Source organism: Prinia subflava, chromosome 16 (genome assembly GCF_021018805.1).
Source record: "Prinia subflava isolate CZ2003 ecotype Zambia chromosome 16, Cam_Psub_1.2, whole genome shotgun sequence".
Classification (NCBI taxonomy): domain Eukaryota; kingdom Metazoa; phylum Chordata; class Aves; order Passeriformes; family Cisticolidae; genus Prinia; species Prinia subflava.
In genome coordinates this window covers 4,223,469-4,242,446 of record NC_086262.1, presented here as the reverse complement: position 1 = coordinate 4,242,446, position 18,978 = coordinate 4,223,469, and the positions used below count along the sequence as shown (strand labels likewise).

Sequence of the window (18,978 nt, the reverse complement as noted above, 5' to 3'; positions counted from 1 at the left end):
GCCAGGGATTTGCTTTGAATTGTTCTGCATGAGTTTTAAACCTTCACTGATTACTTTGAGTGCTTGCAGAGCAGCAGCAGGGGTACGAGGATGGCAGAAATGGGGACTGAGGGCTCTCAGGTGACAGCACCTGGGCCGTGTCCTGCTCCTGCAGTGGTGGTGCTGCCATCAGGGACTGACTGCGAGTGCACAGCAGTGAGGGAAAATACACAGGAAGAAAAAATTCTAAAAATTAAATAAAGGACTGTTGTCATCCTAGTCTGTCTTGGTGTTTATGTCTGACTACACGCCATACATGGTTTTACCTTGGAGTTGGGACAGCAACAGAAATCACACCTGAACTCCTGGTACTGACAGGGGCTCGAATGTGCCATATCTGAGTTACATCTGTCTTCATGGTAAAATATACAAAGAATAAACAAAGGTGGCTCCTCTGAGAGCTCACGAGACAGGCAGCAGTGATGCTCTTTTAGATTTAGAGGTCAGCAAGCCAGAATTTGTTCTACTATTTATTTTGTAATACGTGTACATTTTCCATTTATTCCTATGGCATAGATCAAAGCTAATCAATGTAGGAGCTAATAAGAACAGTGTTACTTCCTAGCAGTTAAGTAGTTCATTACTTTGCCCTTGTGGATTTGATTTATAAATCCATATAGCAAAATGCCCTCAGCCCAGCACATTCCTTTCCTCTACTGCATAGCTGGGAGGGCAAGTTAATAAAAAGCAGAGCTGAGTTTGCATGACTTGCACATAACACACTTTTATTTCCTTGGCTCTGCTGAGACATAACCTCCTGCTCAGGCACAGGCTAAAAACATATTTTTAACAAGAATAAGTTAAACTACTTTTAATTTTTTTTTTCTTATGTAGAAGTTCCTGGAGGTCCCAGAGGACATCTGAGCTTCAGGCAGCAGCTCAGGGTGCCCAGCCCAGCACCTCGGGGCTGGGACCAAGGGTTTGGGGGGGTCATGGCTCAGCACTCCCTGAAATGGGAACAGGGTGCAGGGACACTGCCAAATCATGCACTGGCTTTCAAAATATTTGTATTTTCATGAGAAAAGGTGAATTTTTCTAGGGCCTGGAGCTTCTTGAACTGTACTGCTTGTCCAGACCATCAACAGTTTCTGCTTGTGCAAAGATCAACTCCAAATCAATATGTATTTTCTCCTTTTCTGTTCAGATAAAGCAAGCTATGGAGACTTTTGGGATATTAGAAAGAACACATTCTAGTGTTTTCTAGTGCTTTCTAGTGGACCAATCTAATATTTCCATAGGAAGCATACAACTACATCTAATATTCTGGATCACAGCTTTATTGATCTCTTGCCTAAGAGTTGCTTGTTTAGTTTAGAGAGAAAATGAGCATAACTCCTGATATATCACAGGTTCAGAATGAAGAAGACACCCAGCTTCTGGTTTAATTTCCAGATCCTGTTTAATATACAAAATGAATTATTTTCTTTAGTTCATTTCATGGGAACAAGTGCATTATTTGGTGTTTTTAGTACTTCTTATATTTGTACTTCCCATTTGAGAGACTACTGTAAAGTCTGTGGTTTGATAATTATGGTCAGAGTTCTGACAGTTTTGAGACTGACATTTCAAAGTAATTAAAGTTTACAGTTATTAAAGATATATTTGAAAAGACATAAAATTCAGCTCGGCCTTGGGAACCTGTGTTTTAAACTCACCCCAACACCATCACTTGTTTGTTCAGCAGTTTAATTCCAGCACCTATAAAATCACCCTGCCAGGCAGTGCTGTAAATGAGCATGGCACTCTGAGAGACATAAAAACAGGCTTTATGCCCTCATTTCCATTTCTAAGAGAGGCTACTGATCCATCTTTTCCACCACAAATATAGCTCCATCTTCAAGTCCTTGCTGGTAAGCTAAGCAAACCTCTGAAACTTTTTTTTTTTTTTATGAGAACATACAGATATGTCTTCATCTCCACAACTAACTAATGAGTTACTTAATTGACAAAAAAGTGGATCATCTGTCTGAGTGCTCTCTAAAGCAGTGCACTCCTGTCACTGAGTACCCCGAATTGTTCAGTTGCACCTCAACCCTCTCCTGCATGAATGCACCCTGAATTCAGACATGACATGTTTTCCACAATCTGCAGTTTCTCAATCGCTGCCACTGGGAACAGTTTGCAGATCTGCAGATGAAAATGTACTTTTGGTAAATATTCACTTTCTAGAAGAATTCTCAGTCTTGAAGTAAACGTACATAATAACTACAGTGCTCTATGTTTTTATAATACCTCTTATTTTCTGATTTTTTGGGGGCAAGTCACAGGCCAAACCTAATCACCTGTTCCAATAAGTTCTAACAACACCCTAAATGCTAACGTGCCATGACATAACCCGGTGTGAGCATCAGGAACACTCCCTGCTCTGAGGCTCCCTGCTTCTCCTGCCCGTGGAGCAGCTACCTGCACTTTGGGGAACAACACAAGCAAACACAGCCTGGAAGGAACGCGCCGCTTCGGAAAACAAACCCCGACCCCAGCTCCCCCCAAGGCACAAAACCAAGGCTGCAGCAGGGGCAGGGGTGGCAGCTGGCTCCTACCTTTGCACTGGAAGTGGTGTGTGGGTGTGGTGAGCAGCAGCCTGTCCGCCATGGGCTCGGGGCCGCGGCAGCGGGCGATCCCCGGCTCCTTGTAGCCCGCCTTCACCCACTCGGAGAGCCAGCGCAGGCGGCAGTCGCAGTGCAGCGGGTTGGTGCCCAGGGCCCTCGTGGTGCAAAACAATTGGCATGGGTTATTGGCAGAGATAACAAACAGCTCTCATCTCACTGAGGCATGGTTTATTCTACATTTCTGCTGGGATGCTTTGTTTCCCAGCATGGCAAAGATCTGATGAGTATTCAGGAAGGATTTTAGATTTGTCTCCTGCAGGTATTCTGCAGGCTTGACATTGGTCTGAACTTGGGCCTCAGGCTAGGCCAGTGTCTGTGTGAGAGGCAGGCGAGCAACTTTCTCATGTCAGCCTGAGAATTCTTAAGGAGGAGTTCAAACAAATCTTGGGAAGTGATAAACCATCCGCAGGTAGTGTTTTTCCAACATTTTACTGGAAAGAAATGTTTACAAAAGGGTGTAGATGCTGAATAACCAATCATGTTCTTTGTACCAAACTACTCTATAAAAGTAGAATTTAGAAGAATAAAGTTGGCTCTCATTTTTACCGTCATAGAGAGTCATTTGTTATTTCTGTGCCATCTGAAAACCATAACAACAGTATTCCTGCTCTTCTCCTTTCGTCCCATCATGAGTTAGGGAAGTTGTGTAAATACCTAATAAGAAATCCCTTTTTCAAACAATTGTGCTCGAGCAAGGTCACCAGACATATTGCTTTCATCAAATTTATCACATTGATTCCCTTAATTCTCTGTCCTTCCTGAGTGTATTCTAACACTGAATTGTGTAATTTAGTTTGGATCTGATGACTCACATTAATGACTCCTCACCAGACGAAACACATATGCAGAAGATACCTCCATTTTCCAAACTGAAATCCAGTGTCTGCTAAGTTTATTTATGACTTTGAAAACACATTTGCTGCTTGACCCATCATTTGAGTTAGGTCAAATAGTTGAAGAAGATGCATTTATATAGTGAAATTATATTTCTCAGACTTTTTCCTTATTTATGGACATCTATCCAAAAGAAAACCTTTTAACCTTAAATTTAGGTGCTATCCTGACTAATTTGTACTTCTCTTTCTCTTAAAGTGTCTTTCCAGGCAATCAGTCAATTACAAACAAAGTTCACATTTCAGAAAAGTCAGTTTGAAGCCAACTAATTGTTAAAAATGTATGTTGAAAGTCTGTATTTATTTTGCTCAAAGTCAATGTAAGACTTCAGCTGCACAACACCTGAACTGACACGAAAGGAAAATAAACTAAATAAAGAATAACACAAGGAAGAGATACTAAATAAACCAATGGTTCAAATCAGTTTTTAGATGTTAAAATTTCTACATATGCTATAAACTCTTTTTAAGATGGTACTGTAAACTCAAGCTTCTTTCAAATAAAAGCATATCAGGCAGGATATTAAGATAGAAACCTCAGTAAATTTGTTGATACATTTCTATTGGAGTGACTAATGAACCCACTGTGCCCTAGACAGATTCATAATGAGAGTTCATGGGTTCAAACCCTGTCTGGGGCTCATTCATCAAAATTAAATGTGTACTGCAGCTCAGCATTAAAAAATATCCATCCACTCCTCCTGTAAATCCATTGCTTACAATGGAAAAAAACTACTGGGTTGACTTTTTGACCCTGGAACTGTGATCAACTGGCTCACTTGTCCAAGGTCAAACAAAATGCAACAGTGAAAGCTGAGAAATTTTTGGTGTTGAGAAACTGCCATATATAAAATGTGAGTGGGAGGACAACGGAAAGCTTGTTACCATGTTAATTAATGTTTATAAACTACATTAGAAATAAAGCTGCTCTACAGTCACTAGAAATGATTACTAATAATATTGTTGACAGCTTCAGAAATGCATCCTTCCACACTTCTGTTTGTGGTTTGTGCTTTGTTTGGGGGTTTTTGCCTTTTATTTTTTTGGTTTGGTTTGGGCTACCTTTTGGATTTTTAAAAAATTTATTTCAAGGAACTAGAGACAATTCTCATGTTTTCATTCATGAGTTCTAACATACTTTCTCAATTTCTTTGCCTATTACAGCAAAATATTTCCAGAAGGTAAAAATATCTTCTGTAAGGAAATACCACCAGGAGCATTTTCAAAATGTTGGGCAGATATTTCTGTTCAGACACTTACTTTGTTTAGGGGCAACTCTGAATAAAACCAATTAAAATAACTCTATCCATATAATGTTGGAAAAAAAGAGGAGGGGACAACTCATTTTTACAGGCAGTTAATAAAAATTTGAGTAAAGAGAAGAGAATTCAGCAGGATTAGAAAATGGAGCTGTTTATGGGAAATATGTTGGAAATACGTGCAGTACTCAACATCATCTGCTCCTGAGGGTTTGTGGAATCCCTGGAGTGCCACAGGGTTGGTTTGTGTGTGGGCAGTGCTTGGGACACTGCACCAGTGAATGGTGAGGACAGCAACTGCAGGGACTGACCTAACTGGAAGATCCCAGTTCCATCCCAGCAGATTTGGGGCTCTTTTTAAGTCATGTTATGCACAATCCTACAGTAGTGCTGTAGCATTCTTATCACTGCCCTGGACTAAAAACATCGGTAGTGTCATAGCGTAAATAGACAAGTATGTGATTCAACTAAATAAAGTAATAAATAGTAAACAAAAGCAGTGTACAGCACATACAAACCCACCTCTAAATTCAGTGAGCTAAAGCTGCGTAGTTTGTTATGATTCTGCCATTACAGTGAGATGATGTTCATGACATAAAGGAAATTTGGTGAAAATGTTCCTGTAGGCTTTAAACAGCTATGGAGAAAGTGATTGGACCATCTAGATTTCACTTTTGTTCTTCCAATTACAGATCAATTCAATACTACTGCAGAAAGCTCTGAAATCAATAGTTTTGTCTGTACTACACAAATCTCTCTCTGCAATTCTAAAAGCCATTTTGACGTCCCCCTTGGCCTGCCACAGGAGGCTTGGGCTGAGATCCTCCCCACACCCTGGTACTCAGCTCTCCCCTGCCACAACAGCAATCCCACCCTCAGCCACACACCCTGCACAGTTAGGACAAATTTTTGTTCTCCCAGGCCTTAAGAGTTTGATGGGTAGCAAGTCCCTGTATGATTTTCAAACTGACTCCAAGTGCATGCTTTCTCCTTGAAGAGCTATATATCAGGAGGGGCTTAAGATGCATTTATTTGCAATTTTGTATGACTGTTTTCAGTAAGCACAGCTTTTTCAGGCATGTGAAGAAAAAATTCACTGTGGTTGCTAAAAGTTTCAGGAGCCTCTTTAAGAAACTGGAGAGCACAATTGTACTGTAAAATTCAACTGCTCAACTGTGCAAATTACACCCCAGACAGGTCTTATTTATTTTATGGATCCTATTTATTACTTTTCATTTGGGCTATGTGTATTTTACATTTCTGGCAGCACATATATCTAAACAGAAAGACTGCAGAGATTGTATTGGGCCAAAGGGGGTTTTATCACTCCCTAAGGTGAATGGTTTACCCAGGAAAATTGGATCTCCACTTCATTTAATGTAAACCCTGAGGGAAATCCAAACAAATGGCACACGATATGTTTATTCCTTGAGTTCTGAAAATACCCCCAGCAGCAGATTCCCAGTCTGGAAGGTGTCACTGCACTTTAAAGGCAGGTATGGGGCTCCAGCTCAGTCACACTCTCAATCCCAAACACACAAAATGACTTCACTGAACTGGGAACAGGAAAAACAAATGTGCAAAACCAATGATACCAAGGTGTAAGCTGGAAACAGAGAAGATTATCTCTCTTCTCAAGCTGCCCAAGTTGCTCTCATGAGTTCTGTCCCTATCAATCTGAGATATTTTTATTTTTTACTGTCCACAGACGAACAGAGACACAAAGCTGCCATGGATGTATCTGCTATCCAGGAAACATGTAAATACAATCTAGATCTGGTGTTCAGAGAAGTGTTCTGGAGGGCATGTTAAAGGTTAAAAAGAGACAACAAATAGATATACACCTATGTTAAATGCACACATACCTGCTTGTGTGTGCATCAGTATCAGGGCAGAAAACATCTGTATCAGCCTGTGAAACCCTCACTCACAGAGAGACCAGCATATGCCCAGGCCTCTGATTAACTGAGGACAATCAAACTGAGTAATCAAGAAACCTGCTGCACAAATTTGCTTTTCCTACATTAATTATCTAATAGTGTGAAGTATCACACACTACCTCAGTGAAAAAGTATTTTCTGGTCACTCAAGTTTAGTTTGGAGCCATTACTGCTCTTTGTCTGTTCTTTCATCAACTAAACTGCATTTGAAAGTCTCCTGGCCCTCTACCAGTGTAATCCTAATTTCCCCAAAAAGCTGAAATGCCTAATAATTTTTGCAAACTATGGGATGAAGTATTAATGCTGTGAAATGATCAATTTCCCTGTGATTAAATATACATGTCTGTAGCAGTGATTCATCAACAAATCCATATACTGACAACATTCCAGTATGCAAAACATATGACACTTATTAAGCAAAGAATTCACATTTGCTTAATATTTGCTCTTTGTGGGAGGTTTCCTGTCTCACTCTCAAACCATAATATGCTCTGCATTTCACATTGATAATGCTGAAAGAAAACCTTAAACATAAAGTCCATAGCAGAGAAAACTGTCACACTTGCTCATTTGGTTTTTCTTAAGAAAATATTTTTATAACTAATAACAACAGGTCCTAGCAATTTTTATTTCCTTTGAACAGATGCATTATGAATATCCAGAGCATATTATGAAAAGTGAGCAGGAAAAACAAAAAAGCTATACAATCCCACCAATATGTGCTGTTTTACAAATCTGAAACCATCAGTCAAAGAGATGAAGCCAGGCAGAAGTACTTACAGATGGGACAGGGACACCAGGTCATTGAAAGAGCCCTCAGGAACACTGGAAATATCATTTCCATGGAGCGTCCTAGAACGGGGAGAAGCAGGAAGGTATCAAACCACAGTACTTTGTCTGCTCCTTCCAACTGAAAGAATAAATGCTTAAAAAAGGTGCTTAATTTTGATTCTTTGAGAGTTTCTGTGAGTTGCACAACTCATGAACTTCCATGCTTTATCACTTCTGCCTCTAGGTGTTGGCATTTAAACAATGATGCAATCAGAATTGTTGCTGAGTGCTGCTGCAAATTAAAAAGGTGACATCCCGTTTATGCTATTAAAAGGGTATTGACTGACAGGTAGACCCTCACATCCAGACCCTCTCTTACAGAATCCCATTAGCCAGAAACACAGCAAAAACAGAGCAGGGGAAATAAGGATTGTGAAAGTTAAACTAAGTACTGACTTCAGAGAGATCCTACAAGAGAGAGCAAGGGTCCCCGAGTGTTACCTCACCCCTGATAATTAACAGCTGTGTTAATTACCAATACAGCCTCACCCCTGATGAGTCACAGCTGTATCCAGTAACGATGAGTGAGAGAAAAGAAGGGGTGAGCTCGGGAGGATTGGATGAGCATCGAGGAGGAGCTTTGAGGTGTATGAAGGAGAAAATCATGAAGGAAGACCCTGGGCAGAGAGAATCTTTGCTGTGAGGTCAGTCTGGGTCTGCAGTGAGAGCCTGGTGTTGGAAGCTGCAGTCACAGTCTGGCTGGGTAAAAGCTGCAGTCAGTGCCTGCACACTGATCCCTGCAGTCACAGTCTGGCTGGGTAAAAGCTGCAGTCAGTGCCTGCACACCAATCCCTGCAGTCACAGTCTGGCTGGGTAAAAGCTGCAGTCAGGGGCTGCACACTGATCCCTGCAGTCACAGTCTGGCTGGGTAAAAGCTGCAGTCAGGGGCTGCACACTGATCCCTGCAGTCACAGTCTGGCTGGGTAAAAGCTGCAGTCAGGGGCTGCACACTGATCCCTGCAGTCACAGTCTGGCTGGGTAAAAGCTGCAGTCAGGGGCTGCACACTGATCCCTGCACTCAGAGGCTGTAAGGGAAGCCTACAGTAGGAGCCTGCTGCAGCCAGAGTCAGGGAATAGCTGGAGTGACTGAGCTGTGAAGAGGAATAAACCAGGACCCTTCTTATTCTGTGTTTAACAAGAAGTCTGTGCCTTGGCTCACTTTTACTCTCTAATAAGAGGGCTGCTGCAATACCTGAGGGTAAATATTGTCACACTTTCCCATTCTTACAGTAGAAAATACCTCCCTCGGGTGCTACCCAGGAAAGCACCTGAAATCACTTGTTTTAGGACATTATTCACTCTGTGCAAAGAAACTATCATTTTCTAGCAGCATTTTTGGGATCCCTGACAGGAGTGTAAGGGTTCTCTGTTGTTTCTGGGACAATTTAAGCACCCACTTCACCTCTTCTCTACGAAATGCATTTGTGTATGGGTTACATAGGCAAGTGTAAATGGGAATCACTGTCAGTGCTCCAGACATGGCATAGAAGGGTGGAAAACAGAAAGCTGCTGTGTGTTTTGGAGCAGCTCTTGCCCTCAAGTCATTTATTTTCTAGCTTACCTGGTGATTTGCTGACACAGCAATCACAGTTTTTATTTCTGTGAGGGTACAAATTGTTGAAACACTGGGTTTAAAACAATCCAAATCTCAACCCATGGAAACAGACAATAGCCTCAAATAAAAATAAAAAAAAAGGCATCTGTTTTTTGCAACCTTTCTTCCCTAACACCATTTTCAGCTGGACCAGGATGTACATGATGCCCTACTAACATCCTGATCCTGAAATTTTCCTTTAAGCCTTCCTTGGTTTTGACTATTAATAATAACTTGGCATATATAAGGGTGTATCTCCAAGAAATTAATCTGAACAGGAAGGATATGAGCTCCCACACAGTAACTCCAGATAAAACACACTCACTGATTCTGTATAGAGTGACCAACTGAGTGAGGCAAACCCCACAGCTATTAAACAAGGAGTATTTTGTTGGTGTGAGGAGGCCTAGTCAACCACTTGTCATTAAAATGGTCAATGAAATGAGCACATTTAAATAAGTAGCTGCTCATAATGAGTCTATTTCTGATCTTTAACCTGCAAGACAATTCTCTGTAAACGATAAGTTATATTAATCTTTGGGTTGTATCAGTCACATCCTGTAAAGGAGTACATTTTCTTTTCTAGGTGTATTGGAAACATCCAAGAGAAGCTGAAGAATGACATAGCCATTTATCTGTAAGAAGTTAAACCCATCAAATAAAAAGTTTAGAAGGATTTGCTTTATTACATGTCCCAAACACTGAGGTGTTTCATGGATGCAAGTGCCTGCATTTTAATAACAAAATCATGTCAGCAACATCATCACTCCTGCAACCAAAATGAAATGCCAAATGCTAAACCTCCCTTAAAACTCACAATAATAAATAGTGGCAAGAGAATTCAACTGTGCAACAAAATCTTTCCTCTTGGATCAACATCAGGAACACATTTTTATACCATAACTCCTTATAAGCAAATGGTCAAATAAAATCTTTAACAGACAGTTAAAGCACACACACTAATGTGTGTATTCTCCCTCAAAAGCACAATTTCCAGGGATCCTCTTGTCTAAACTCCAGTAAACAGCAGGGGTATGGATTTAAGGGGATGTGGATCTCCTCTGCAGGACAGAGTAACAGAACACTCGAGAATTCTCGAAATCAAAACTTCCTTCTACACAGACTCTCACTAACTTATTCCTTTGTCTGCAGGGAAGGAAATTAATTCAACATATCCTTTTGTGCAGAGGTTTTCTGGTTGTTTTTCTTTGACAAACCTTTCCCACGTCCTGCCTGCCAGCCCACTGTCCTTGTGCAGACACAAGGGGGATGTGTTCTTCTGAAGACACAAACGTGGCCAAAGGGTTGAGCTCACAGAGCCACATCCCATCGGGGCAAACTCCTACAGGGAGCCCTGGGGGTGCCAGACCCTGCAGGAACCTGCACAGCTCAGATGTCAGGGAAAGCCACTGTGCCACTGCTCCACGCTCACAATGGCAGAGCTTGTACAAACTGACTGGGTAAATACAAGGAATCATTCTCTGATGCAAAATGAAATAATAAAGAAACAGCCAGATACTTCTGTTAGGTCAAATCAACGCAGCACCCAACAATGAAAGTGTATTGCAGAAACTTTGTGCCCAAAGATTATTGGTGACAGCTTTATCACCATGCATGTCAGTGTTTGCCTGAGCTTTGAACTGCAGGAAGTATCCATCACTTTTCAGTAAAACTGGGGTATCTGTTAATGGAATATTCAGTAGGTTATTTTATCCCTTTCCCCCCTAACTGTAACATGGACAATTATTTATTTAGTGACCTCAGAAAGTATTTTGATTTTTGGACTTTGTCTCTTAACTAAGTCACATAAAAATATGTGATTACACAATAATATTTAAAATAATCTGTTCAGGTCATCCAGGGAGTTCTAATATTTATAATTTGTCTCAATCTCAGTTTCCTTAATCTGTTTATATTTAGTTTCTAAGAAGACTAGCTTTCGACAAATCAACTGAAAAACAAATCCACAATTTTTCACTGTAATAGCTTTGGCTCAAAAGCCTACTGATATCAACTTCTACTTATTAAAAAAATTCTCCAGACTTTATGTCCTGTGCTCCCCAGCACCCTTTGGCTGCTGTAATGGATAAACCATGTGAAGGCTGAGATTAAAGACCTGATTGTGTAAACACTGATAGATATTGAGGCTTAAACATGAACATGTTGACTCTGCAGTTTTCTCACTTGGGCTTGTGCTGAAAAATCTAAGAAAGGGAGTTCAGAATGAAATATCTCTCAAAGACCAAGTGCATCATACAGCTATGATTATTCTGATATTCAAAGCACTTATTTATTGTATTTATTATAGAGGAGAAAAAATACAGAAAACATAAGGAATTTGGGAGAGCTTCATGAGAAGAGTCTGCCACCTTCAAAGGCATGCGCAGCCAAAGGTAATGAGATCCCTATATTCTTTTTATTATATATAAAAAAAAAGGTGGAAATAGTTTTGCTGATGTTTTCTCTTTTAAGTTCCCCTGAGAGCATGGATAATAAAAAACTGACAATAACAGATTTCATATTGTCTCTTGGAAACCGTTTCCTCTTTGGAGAATTGATTTTTAGTAGCAACAGTGATGACACGTGGCAAAAGTTGCAGCTGATACCGAGAGTTTTGTGGGCCATAATAAATCAAATCAATCTGGAGGCTTCCAAATGCAGGGAGCAGAGATTCCCATTTAGGCTTTATTTCACTGCTCTGTGCAAGGCAGTGGAGGGGTTTCTCCCTTGAAGGAGGAAGATACTTTTTGATTAGCAGATCATTTTAAAAAGCCAAAAAACAACAGTTGTTATTAAAATACTGCCCTCTGTTTCTGCCCATATGTGGCCTGCAAGAACAGAAGTGAAAAGACAAATTGTAGCTATTGGTAAAAGGGAGGCATGGTTTATCTACACTGTAATTCAGGGTAGAGAGCCCCACACGAGCTTTAATCAAGCTAGCTTGCATATCAGAAGCAGGCCAGAAGACAGCTCCATATGGAATAATTTATTTGGCCATGAAACAGAACATATTAATCTGTGGCTGAATTTCAGGACTCATGTAGCAGCTCAAATGTGACCATCCTCGTGGGCTAGAAATCAGGATCCCAAGCCAAACTTAAAACAACAAATCCAAATCACGTATCTTTCTTGTTTTTACTAATGAAAAGTGGGAATCTAAAGCTGTCTTGTAATTTGGGAGGTTGAAACTCAGATATGTGTTTTACCACTGAAACCACAGTGAAAGGTCTCAGCCAAGCAGCTCTACCTTATTGCTTCCACAGTCCCAGTACTGCTCATGTTGACACTCTGATCTCACATTTATGGAGCCAGTGCACAGCAACCACTGCTCTTCAAATTAACACAAACTTCTGCACCTGAACGTCATCTCATAATGGAGAATACCAAGGTGAAATTTCAAAGCACTCAGGACAATCCTCAGCTCCTCTGTCCTGAGATTTGAGTGTTCATAGCTCTTTCTCTGAACAAACTCACCACGGACACAGGATTTAATTTACCCCTTTTGGCTACTGTGCAAGTCATGGTGACCCACTCGTGTTTCTGGGCTGTGGGAAGCTGCCCTCTCCACCTTCCTGACAGCTGCACGTGGGGCCAGGTGTCCACAAAACCAACCCAGGGTGTGTTTCTGATAGTGAGAGGCAGTGAATACAAGACAGAAGCAGGAGCCAGTCCTGTAGATGCCTGAGGAAAGCTGGGAGGAGGCTCTTGCTGTGAGAGCCCCCACTCTGAGACAATATAAAGATGAATTTCACAAGAGATTGTAAACAAACGGTTTAATCCAGAAAGCTGCTGAAAGCAGCTACACTGGAAAGAAGGGAAGAGTGCAGAAAAAGGACCTCCCAAGAAATAAACCACACTTGGATGTCTCTGAGCAGGCCCCCACTCAATATGAGGTGTAATTTTATTCACAACTTAAGGACATTTGAGACAGGCATCTCAGCAGCACTGGTGCCCAGCCACTGGCCTGATTTATTCACTGATTTTGTGTGGGGGCTTCTAACTTCCCTTCAGATCACATTCTAGCTTGCCTACATAAATCTGAATCAAAAGAAAATATTCTGAAAATGCACTAGTTTTCCACAAAGACACTGAAGCATCCAATGGAAACTCACACCCTATGACCAAGAGTATACAGACGAAGAGAAAAGCCCTTTCCTGTCAATTACCCAAACATTGCTCAGGCAGAAGAGACAGACTCTATCAAGTCTGTTGGAGACCAGTTTTCATCCTAGTTCTGTACCCGAGCTTCCAGAGAAAAGCCACTCCTCCTGCAAATATTGAATCTCCAGCACTCACCTGCTCTGGCCTCTACTGGACAAATTGAGCCAGAGTACAAATTATGATGCTAATTATGTAAAAACCAGCTGCCCATTAAACCCTCCCTGGCATCAGCTGCATTGCAGGAGTTGCACTTACAGCACTCGCAGAGACCGCAGCCCGTTGAAGGCGTGGACGGGGATGCACCGGAGCCTGTTGTAACTCAGGATGCTGGAGAAGGAGAGAGCAGAGTCACAAATCTGTGTTGGCTTTGGTTATTTCACTGCTAGTTCAACCACAGATAAGCATGGAAAGCCTCATACTTAAGCAACAAGAGATACACTAATTGCCCAACAGCTTAGATGGTGTTGGAAAAGCAATTAAAGCTGTTATCAAAACTTGGGGCTACTTACAGTGTTGATAACTGAGTCATGTTGCTGAAGGTGTAATTGCCCAGCACACTGATGCTGTTGTTACTCAAATCACTGAAGAAACATACAGAGAAAATATCATTTACATGTACGAATTAAGAAAAATGTCTTTTTGAAAAGATTACACAGTATCTGCACAGCAAAATGCTTGAAGCAATTGAAAAGTCATATATCATCAACTGGTGTATTTTCTGACCAACTTTGAATGAGCTCTAAAGGAAAAGCACATCAGACTCCCCTAAAAAGCCTCAGACTCAAAACCATTAAGGCATATTTCCAGCATACAGCATTCAATTAAAAGAACAAAAGAATAAATGATACAAGCACTGCTGAATATTTACTGTTCCAACTTGCTTTGCAATATATTCCAGGCACCCCATTTCCATATGCTCTTCATATTGACAGCTACTAGAACAAAATTTCATTTTTCATTTTAAAACGTCTTTTAGGCTCAACCAGAACTTTTTGTTTTGTTATTGGTCTCCTTTGAAAATCAAAATTAGAGATGTTTCCAAATAAAAAATACTCTTAAAACAAAGGATTCCAGTTTTTCCTCCACGTTGTTTTTGTCTGAGGTTGCCCAGCCCATTGGACTGAAGTATCTGCACAGCTGATTCCAACAGCATTTGAAAATTCCTGATAAATAGTTCGGGCTGGAAATTTCACTGCTGTGTATTTCAGGGAGCAATTTACAGAACAAAGTCTAGCTGTGTCTCTATCTGCATGACTGTTCACAGCAGAAACAGCTATGCAAATTGTCATTGCCTTAGCATTATAAATACTGCCTCATCTAGCACAAATTAATGTGTCTCCTCTGCTAATGACCTTTACAGATAAATCTGCCAAGTGAAACTGCAGCAGCCTGCGGGAGAGTTTTGTCCTCTCGGGGTCCTGCAGAGCAAGGGGCTTCTCAGGCACCTCACTCTTTATGAACATTTATTGGCAGCAGTGTCTACTGTGAAATTCTTTCCAAATTCAGATTACAGAAGGTTTTGGGGTTTGGTGTTGATTTTTTCCCCCCTCCAAATACCAATTATTTATGTTCCACCAACAGTGTAGTGCAGAAGGAGTCATGCAGGTTTCCTGACATGGAAACCACGTGTTTCTTACATCAGTGTCAGGTGTCTGAAGGCAGAGAGCCCCTTCGGCACAGCAGGCAGATGGTTTCCTTCCAAGTATCTGAAAAAAGTCAGATTTGACAATTACACAAACACATTAACAAGAACTCACATCACTCAATCTACACCATGAATGAGGACAATATAAAGTCAGTCACTAATGAAACTATCTTTGACTCATTGCTTTGAAACTCCAACAGCTTTTACTTTGTGAATTAATTACCCCACACTTACCCCACATGCAAAACACAACAGCTTATTGATTTACTTAATTTGTTTTAAAACTTGGAAGTGCATGAAGGATCTCTGGCCTACAGCAATCAGAAATGACCATTTAGTTCTTTTGTGACAGCAGCTGAAGAAGGGGAGAAAAACTGCATGGCTTGTGCCCTGAACTTGGAGTTACCTTTCCCAAGTCTCCAGCAGTGCTGGCTGCTCCCTGACCCTGCGAGGGAGGCTTTGTCTTGTGCATGGAAGTTCCTTGTGCAGCCAGAATGGGAAGAGGAGCTGCACTCCCACATCTCTGTGCTGCAAAAGGTCCCACTTAGCATCAACACAAACATCCACAAGTGTGATGGACACCCAGCACAGCAGTACACCCTCCTTGCCTCTCCTTTTCACAGCAGGCTGGTGCAGGAGCAAAGCTTGGTATAAATTAAAGACCAGAGACCAAGCTCTCCTGGAAGAGAGGTTCCTCCTACATGCATTAAATATATTTAACAACATATCTTGTGTTTCCAGTGTGGAAGTTGTTTGAGACACCACTGAACCTATTTCTATGCAGACACAGGCATGGTAGGGCTAAAGGCTCTGGGGATAATCCTGAGTCCTCACATGGGCAAACAGAGCCTCCATTTTGCCTCCAGTTTTTCTCCACTGAAGAAACATGATCAGTGAGTTACTCAGCAAACTCCCCTAAAAACCCACAATACTTTTAAAAAGCTTGCCTACAAGAGAGCGTGGGTACTCCAGTCTGCACAGCAATGGGATGGGGGCGTTTCCCTGTTTATTGCAATAAAATAGAGACAGAGCTGGAGGTTCTTTTACCTTAACCTTGGCTTTTAGGTACCTCTGGGAGATACCAAACTAATAAGGCTCCAATGGAAAGTGATTACTGTGGCACCAGGCCACTGTCAAGGTGTTTCTCCAGACATCTTCCAGAAGCAACATCAACTTGGGAAACAATCCCCCCTTCTCAGAAAGCACCGTGGAGGAGGAAGGCATTCCTCCCTCCATAGGTGGGATGAAAGAGAAAATGATATTTCCCTTCCTTACATGATACTGCAGGGATTTTTCCTGAGGTAGACATGAGGCAATGCAATTGATATGGGATGTTTTGAAATATAATCAAGTGTAGCCAGGAAATGCAGCCCACAGACACCAGAACACTTAATGTGCTGCCTCTGCTGCTGAAAACAGAATCCCATAATCATGTTAAGAATTTTTATTCCACACATACAATTTCCTTTTCTTTGGCAACAGGCCTCCTCATTCTGCACTTACTACAGCAAACAATAATAATAGATTATTCTTGTGCTCTGTGTTCCCTTTCTACATTAACTGTAACAGCACAGAGATACTTGTATAAACTAAATCCAAGAAAATTTTCCCACAAACTTTATTTTTACATCATTCAAAAAAATAAAATCTATAAAAATCAACAGAATTTCTTACATAGTATATTTTATAGCTGGCATTATTTTTCCCCCCTTTTGTTTCAGCTTAATGACCTCCCAACATTTTCTGCTGCTTCAAATCTCTTTTTTACTGAACTCCAGCTGAACTACTCCAGCCAGCCTCATCCCAGTTATCCCTTCTGCCAGTGCACAGATCCCATCCTGCCAGAGTTACCCTAGGCATGCACTGGAGCTCACCTAACTCCTGCCAGGATTAGGCTGGACAAGGTGGCAATACAGGCTTCTGACTTTTGAACAAAAGAACTGACTTTCTCAATTAAAAAAAAACCCTACTGAACTAATTAACCTCTCCCATGACACAAGCAGTGAGAGGGTTGCACAGCCAGCAAAGCAGGGACAGAATCTCACTAGCCAGAGGACAGGAGAGTTGTGTCACACTCACGTGTCCCATAGATATCCACATTCAGCAAGTGGAAAGCCACTTGCTTAATTTTGTCATAAATTATTGTGAAAATGGAGTTCCTTGGTAATTCCCCACTACAAAATGTTATGTAGAAGATTCTCAAAATTTAGACATGCATGTTACATTTTTAACAGGGCAAACCACGCCTCCCCCAGTCATGGTCTGCTGTGGATGCTGCAAGATGCTGGGAGTCTGCCTTCCCTTTCATCCCAGAAAATCACAAATCTCAAACCCATGCAAGAGGCTAGGTTCTAGTCTTTATTTCAAATGTAAAATTCTAAGGATTTCTAAAGGAAATCAAAAGCAGGTCATGTATTATGTATTTGGAAGTTATATATGATTTTCTTTTTGGGAAGGAGACTCTTGCAATATGTTGAATTCTTCAGGACCATATTTTCAGGATATTCTGTTGTTGATCTCAATACGAAACAGCCGGCAATTTAAACAAACTGATGGTGGTGAGCCAAAGTTTCTCCCTCCTCTTTTGCTTTCTGGGGCAATCAAAAGTCAAGGGTGCACATTTTAATTCAGTGCTTTATGACTCAGACTAACACAGACATGCAGACCCCTGGAGTTCAACTCCCACAGAAGATCTGCTTTGAATAGCTCTGGATTTGCACTGAAGCTATTTGATGGTTATATAAATGTGCTAGCAGAAAACTGCAATACACCAGTGGTACTGTTTCTGAATAAACACAATTTAACTCTGAAAAAGTACTGATAACACACTTTTCATGCATCCATAAGAACAATTCACCACTGCTAAACCTCTCACCCCATTATCCAAAGCGCGGCAGCATTTTCTAAGCTGAAGGCATTCATTCTGAAAGCACATTTAAGTGCAGGGAATTTGAAATAACCAAGGCTTTTAGGGCATAAGAGCCTGCCAAGTATCAGGAGGGTCTGGGAGGCAGGATTGGAGGCCAACAACTGCAGCAGGGGAGGTGCCTCTGTCAGAGCTGGGGTTGCAGGGGCAGCCTCTCCCCACCTTGCTGGGCTCAGCAGGATGGAATGAGGGCTGCAAGGGGGCTGGAAACTGGACATAGTGAATAGAAGAATTATTCCTGAGGGCAAATGGGCAGAGACACAAAACTTTGTGTATTTATGTATACATCTATATAAACCCCCACAGATGAAGCTACAGATGCCCTGCCAAAAAAACCCTCAAAATAGCCATAAAAGAGTTAATGTGGAAGGAAGATTAAATTTTTAATTCTTTCCAGTCTTTAGCCAAAGGAATATGATGTCCATGGCATCTGGTATGCAAAGAAACTCTGGTATGAATGAACTAAAATACATGTCTAATTTTAATTCTGGGAATCAAGTTATTATTACACAGAGTCAAGACTGAGAGTCAGTTGCCTTAAAATAGACACTGACTGCTATCCAAAACAACCTCATTTGCTTCCTAAGGTCTCTAGGCTCTAGTTTAAATACCAGATTGGAGGTTTTCGGTTTTTTCTTTACCCTGTGAATACTGCTGAGAATCCTCAAGTCTCAATGATGACTTATAAGCAACAAGTAATTACCAGAGCAAAAATTGAAAAAAACCAACCAAAAAATCCCCAAATATGTGTTCAGCTCTCAAAGAAAGCCACCACCTTCCTACCTGGAAAGGTTTGTTCTAGAACATGGCCAGAGGGGCTGGCACTGTGGGACAGGGCCTGCAGCAGCCCCAGGGCTCATTCAGCATCTTCCACACACACCAACATTGCACATTAAAAATTTAAAACTATGCATAAAAGATGACAGCTGCTCTTTTTCCAACTTGTCTATTTTTGTACTGAAACCACTTGGATTGGAGGTGATATAACCAGCACAAGGTGTCAGAGCATCGTGTAACAATTTGAATCACTTGGAATCCTTTTTCTACTGAGATGTCTATTCAGTCATAAAGTCAAGCTCAC

At 41.2% G+C, this 18,978-nt stretch overlaps 1 protein-coding gene across 3 annotated transcripts in view; it reads right to left on the bottom strand.

Moving 5' to 3' along the window:
• Positions 1 to 18,978, bottom strand: part of SLIT3 (slit guidance ligand 3) — a 481,586-nt gene that overhangs the window by 69,485 nt on the left and 393,123 nt on the right. For all 3 annotated transcript variants that reach the window (XM_063413913.1, XM_063413912.1, XM_063413914.1), the window contains 5 exons: positions 14,964 to 15,032; positions 13,836 to 13,907; positions 13,582 to 13,653; positions 7,521 to 7,592; positions 2,580 to 2,743 (listed from right to left, as the gene is read on the bottom strand). In XM_063413913.1, coding sequence (XP_063269983.1) covers positions 2,580 to 2,743; positions 7,521 to 7,592; positions 13,582 to 13,653; positions 13,836 to 13,907; positions 14,964 to 15,032 — 449 coding nt within the window. The remainder of the gene's footprint in view (positions 1 to 2,579; positions 2,744 to 7,520; positions 7,593 to 13,581; positions 13,654 to 13,835; positions 13,908 to 14,963; positions 15,033 to 18,978) is intronic.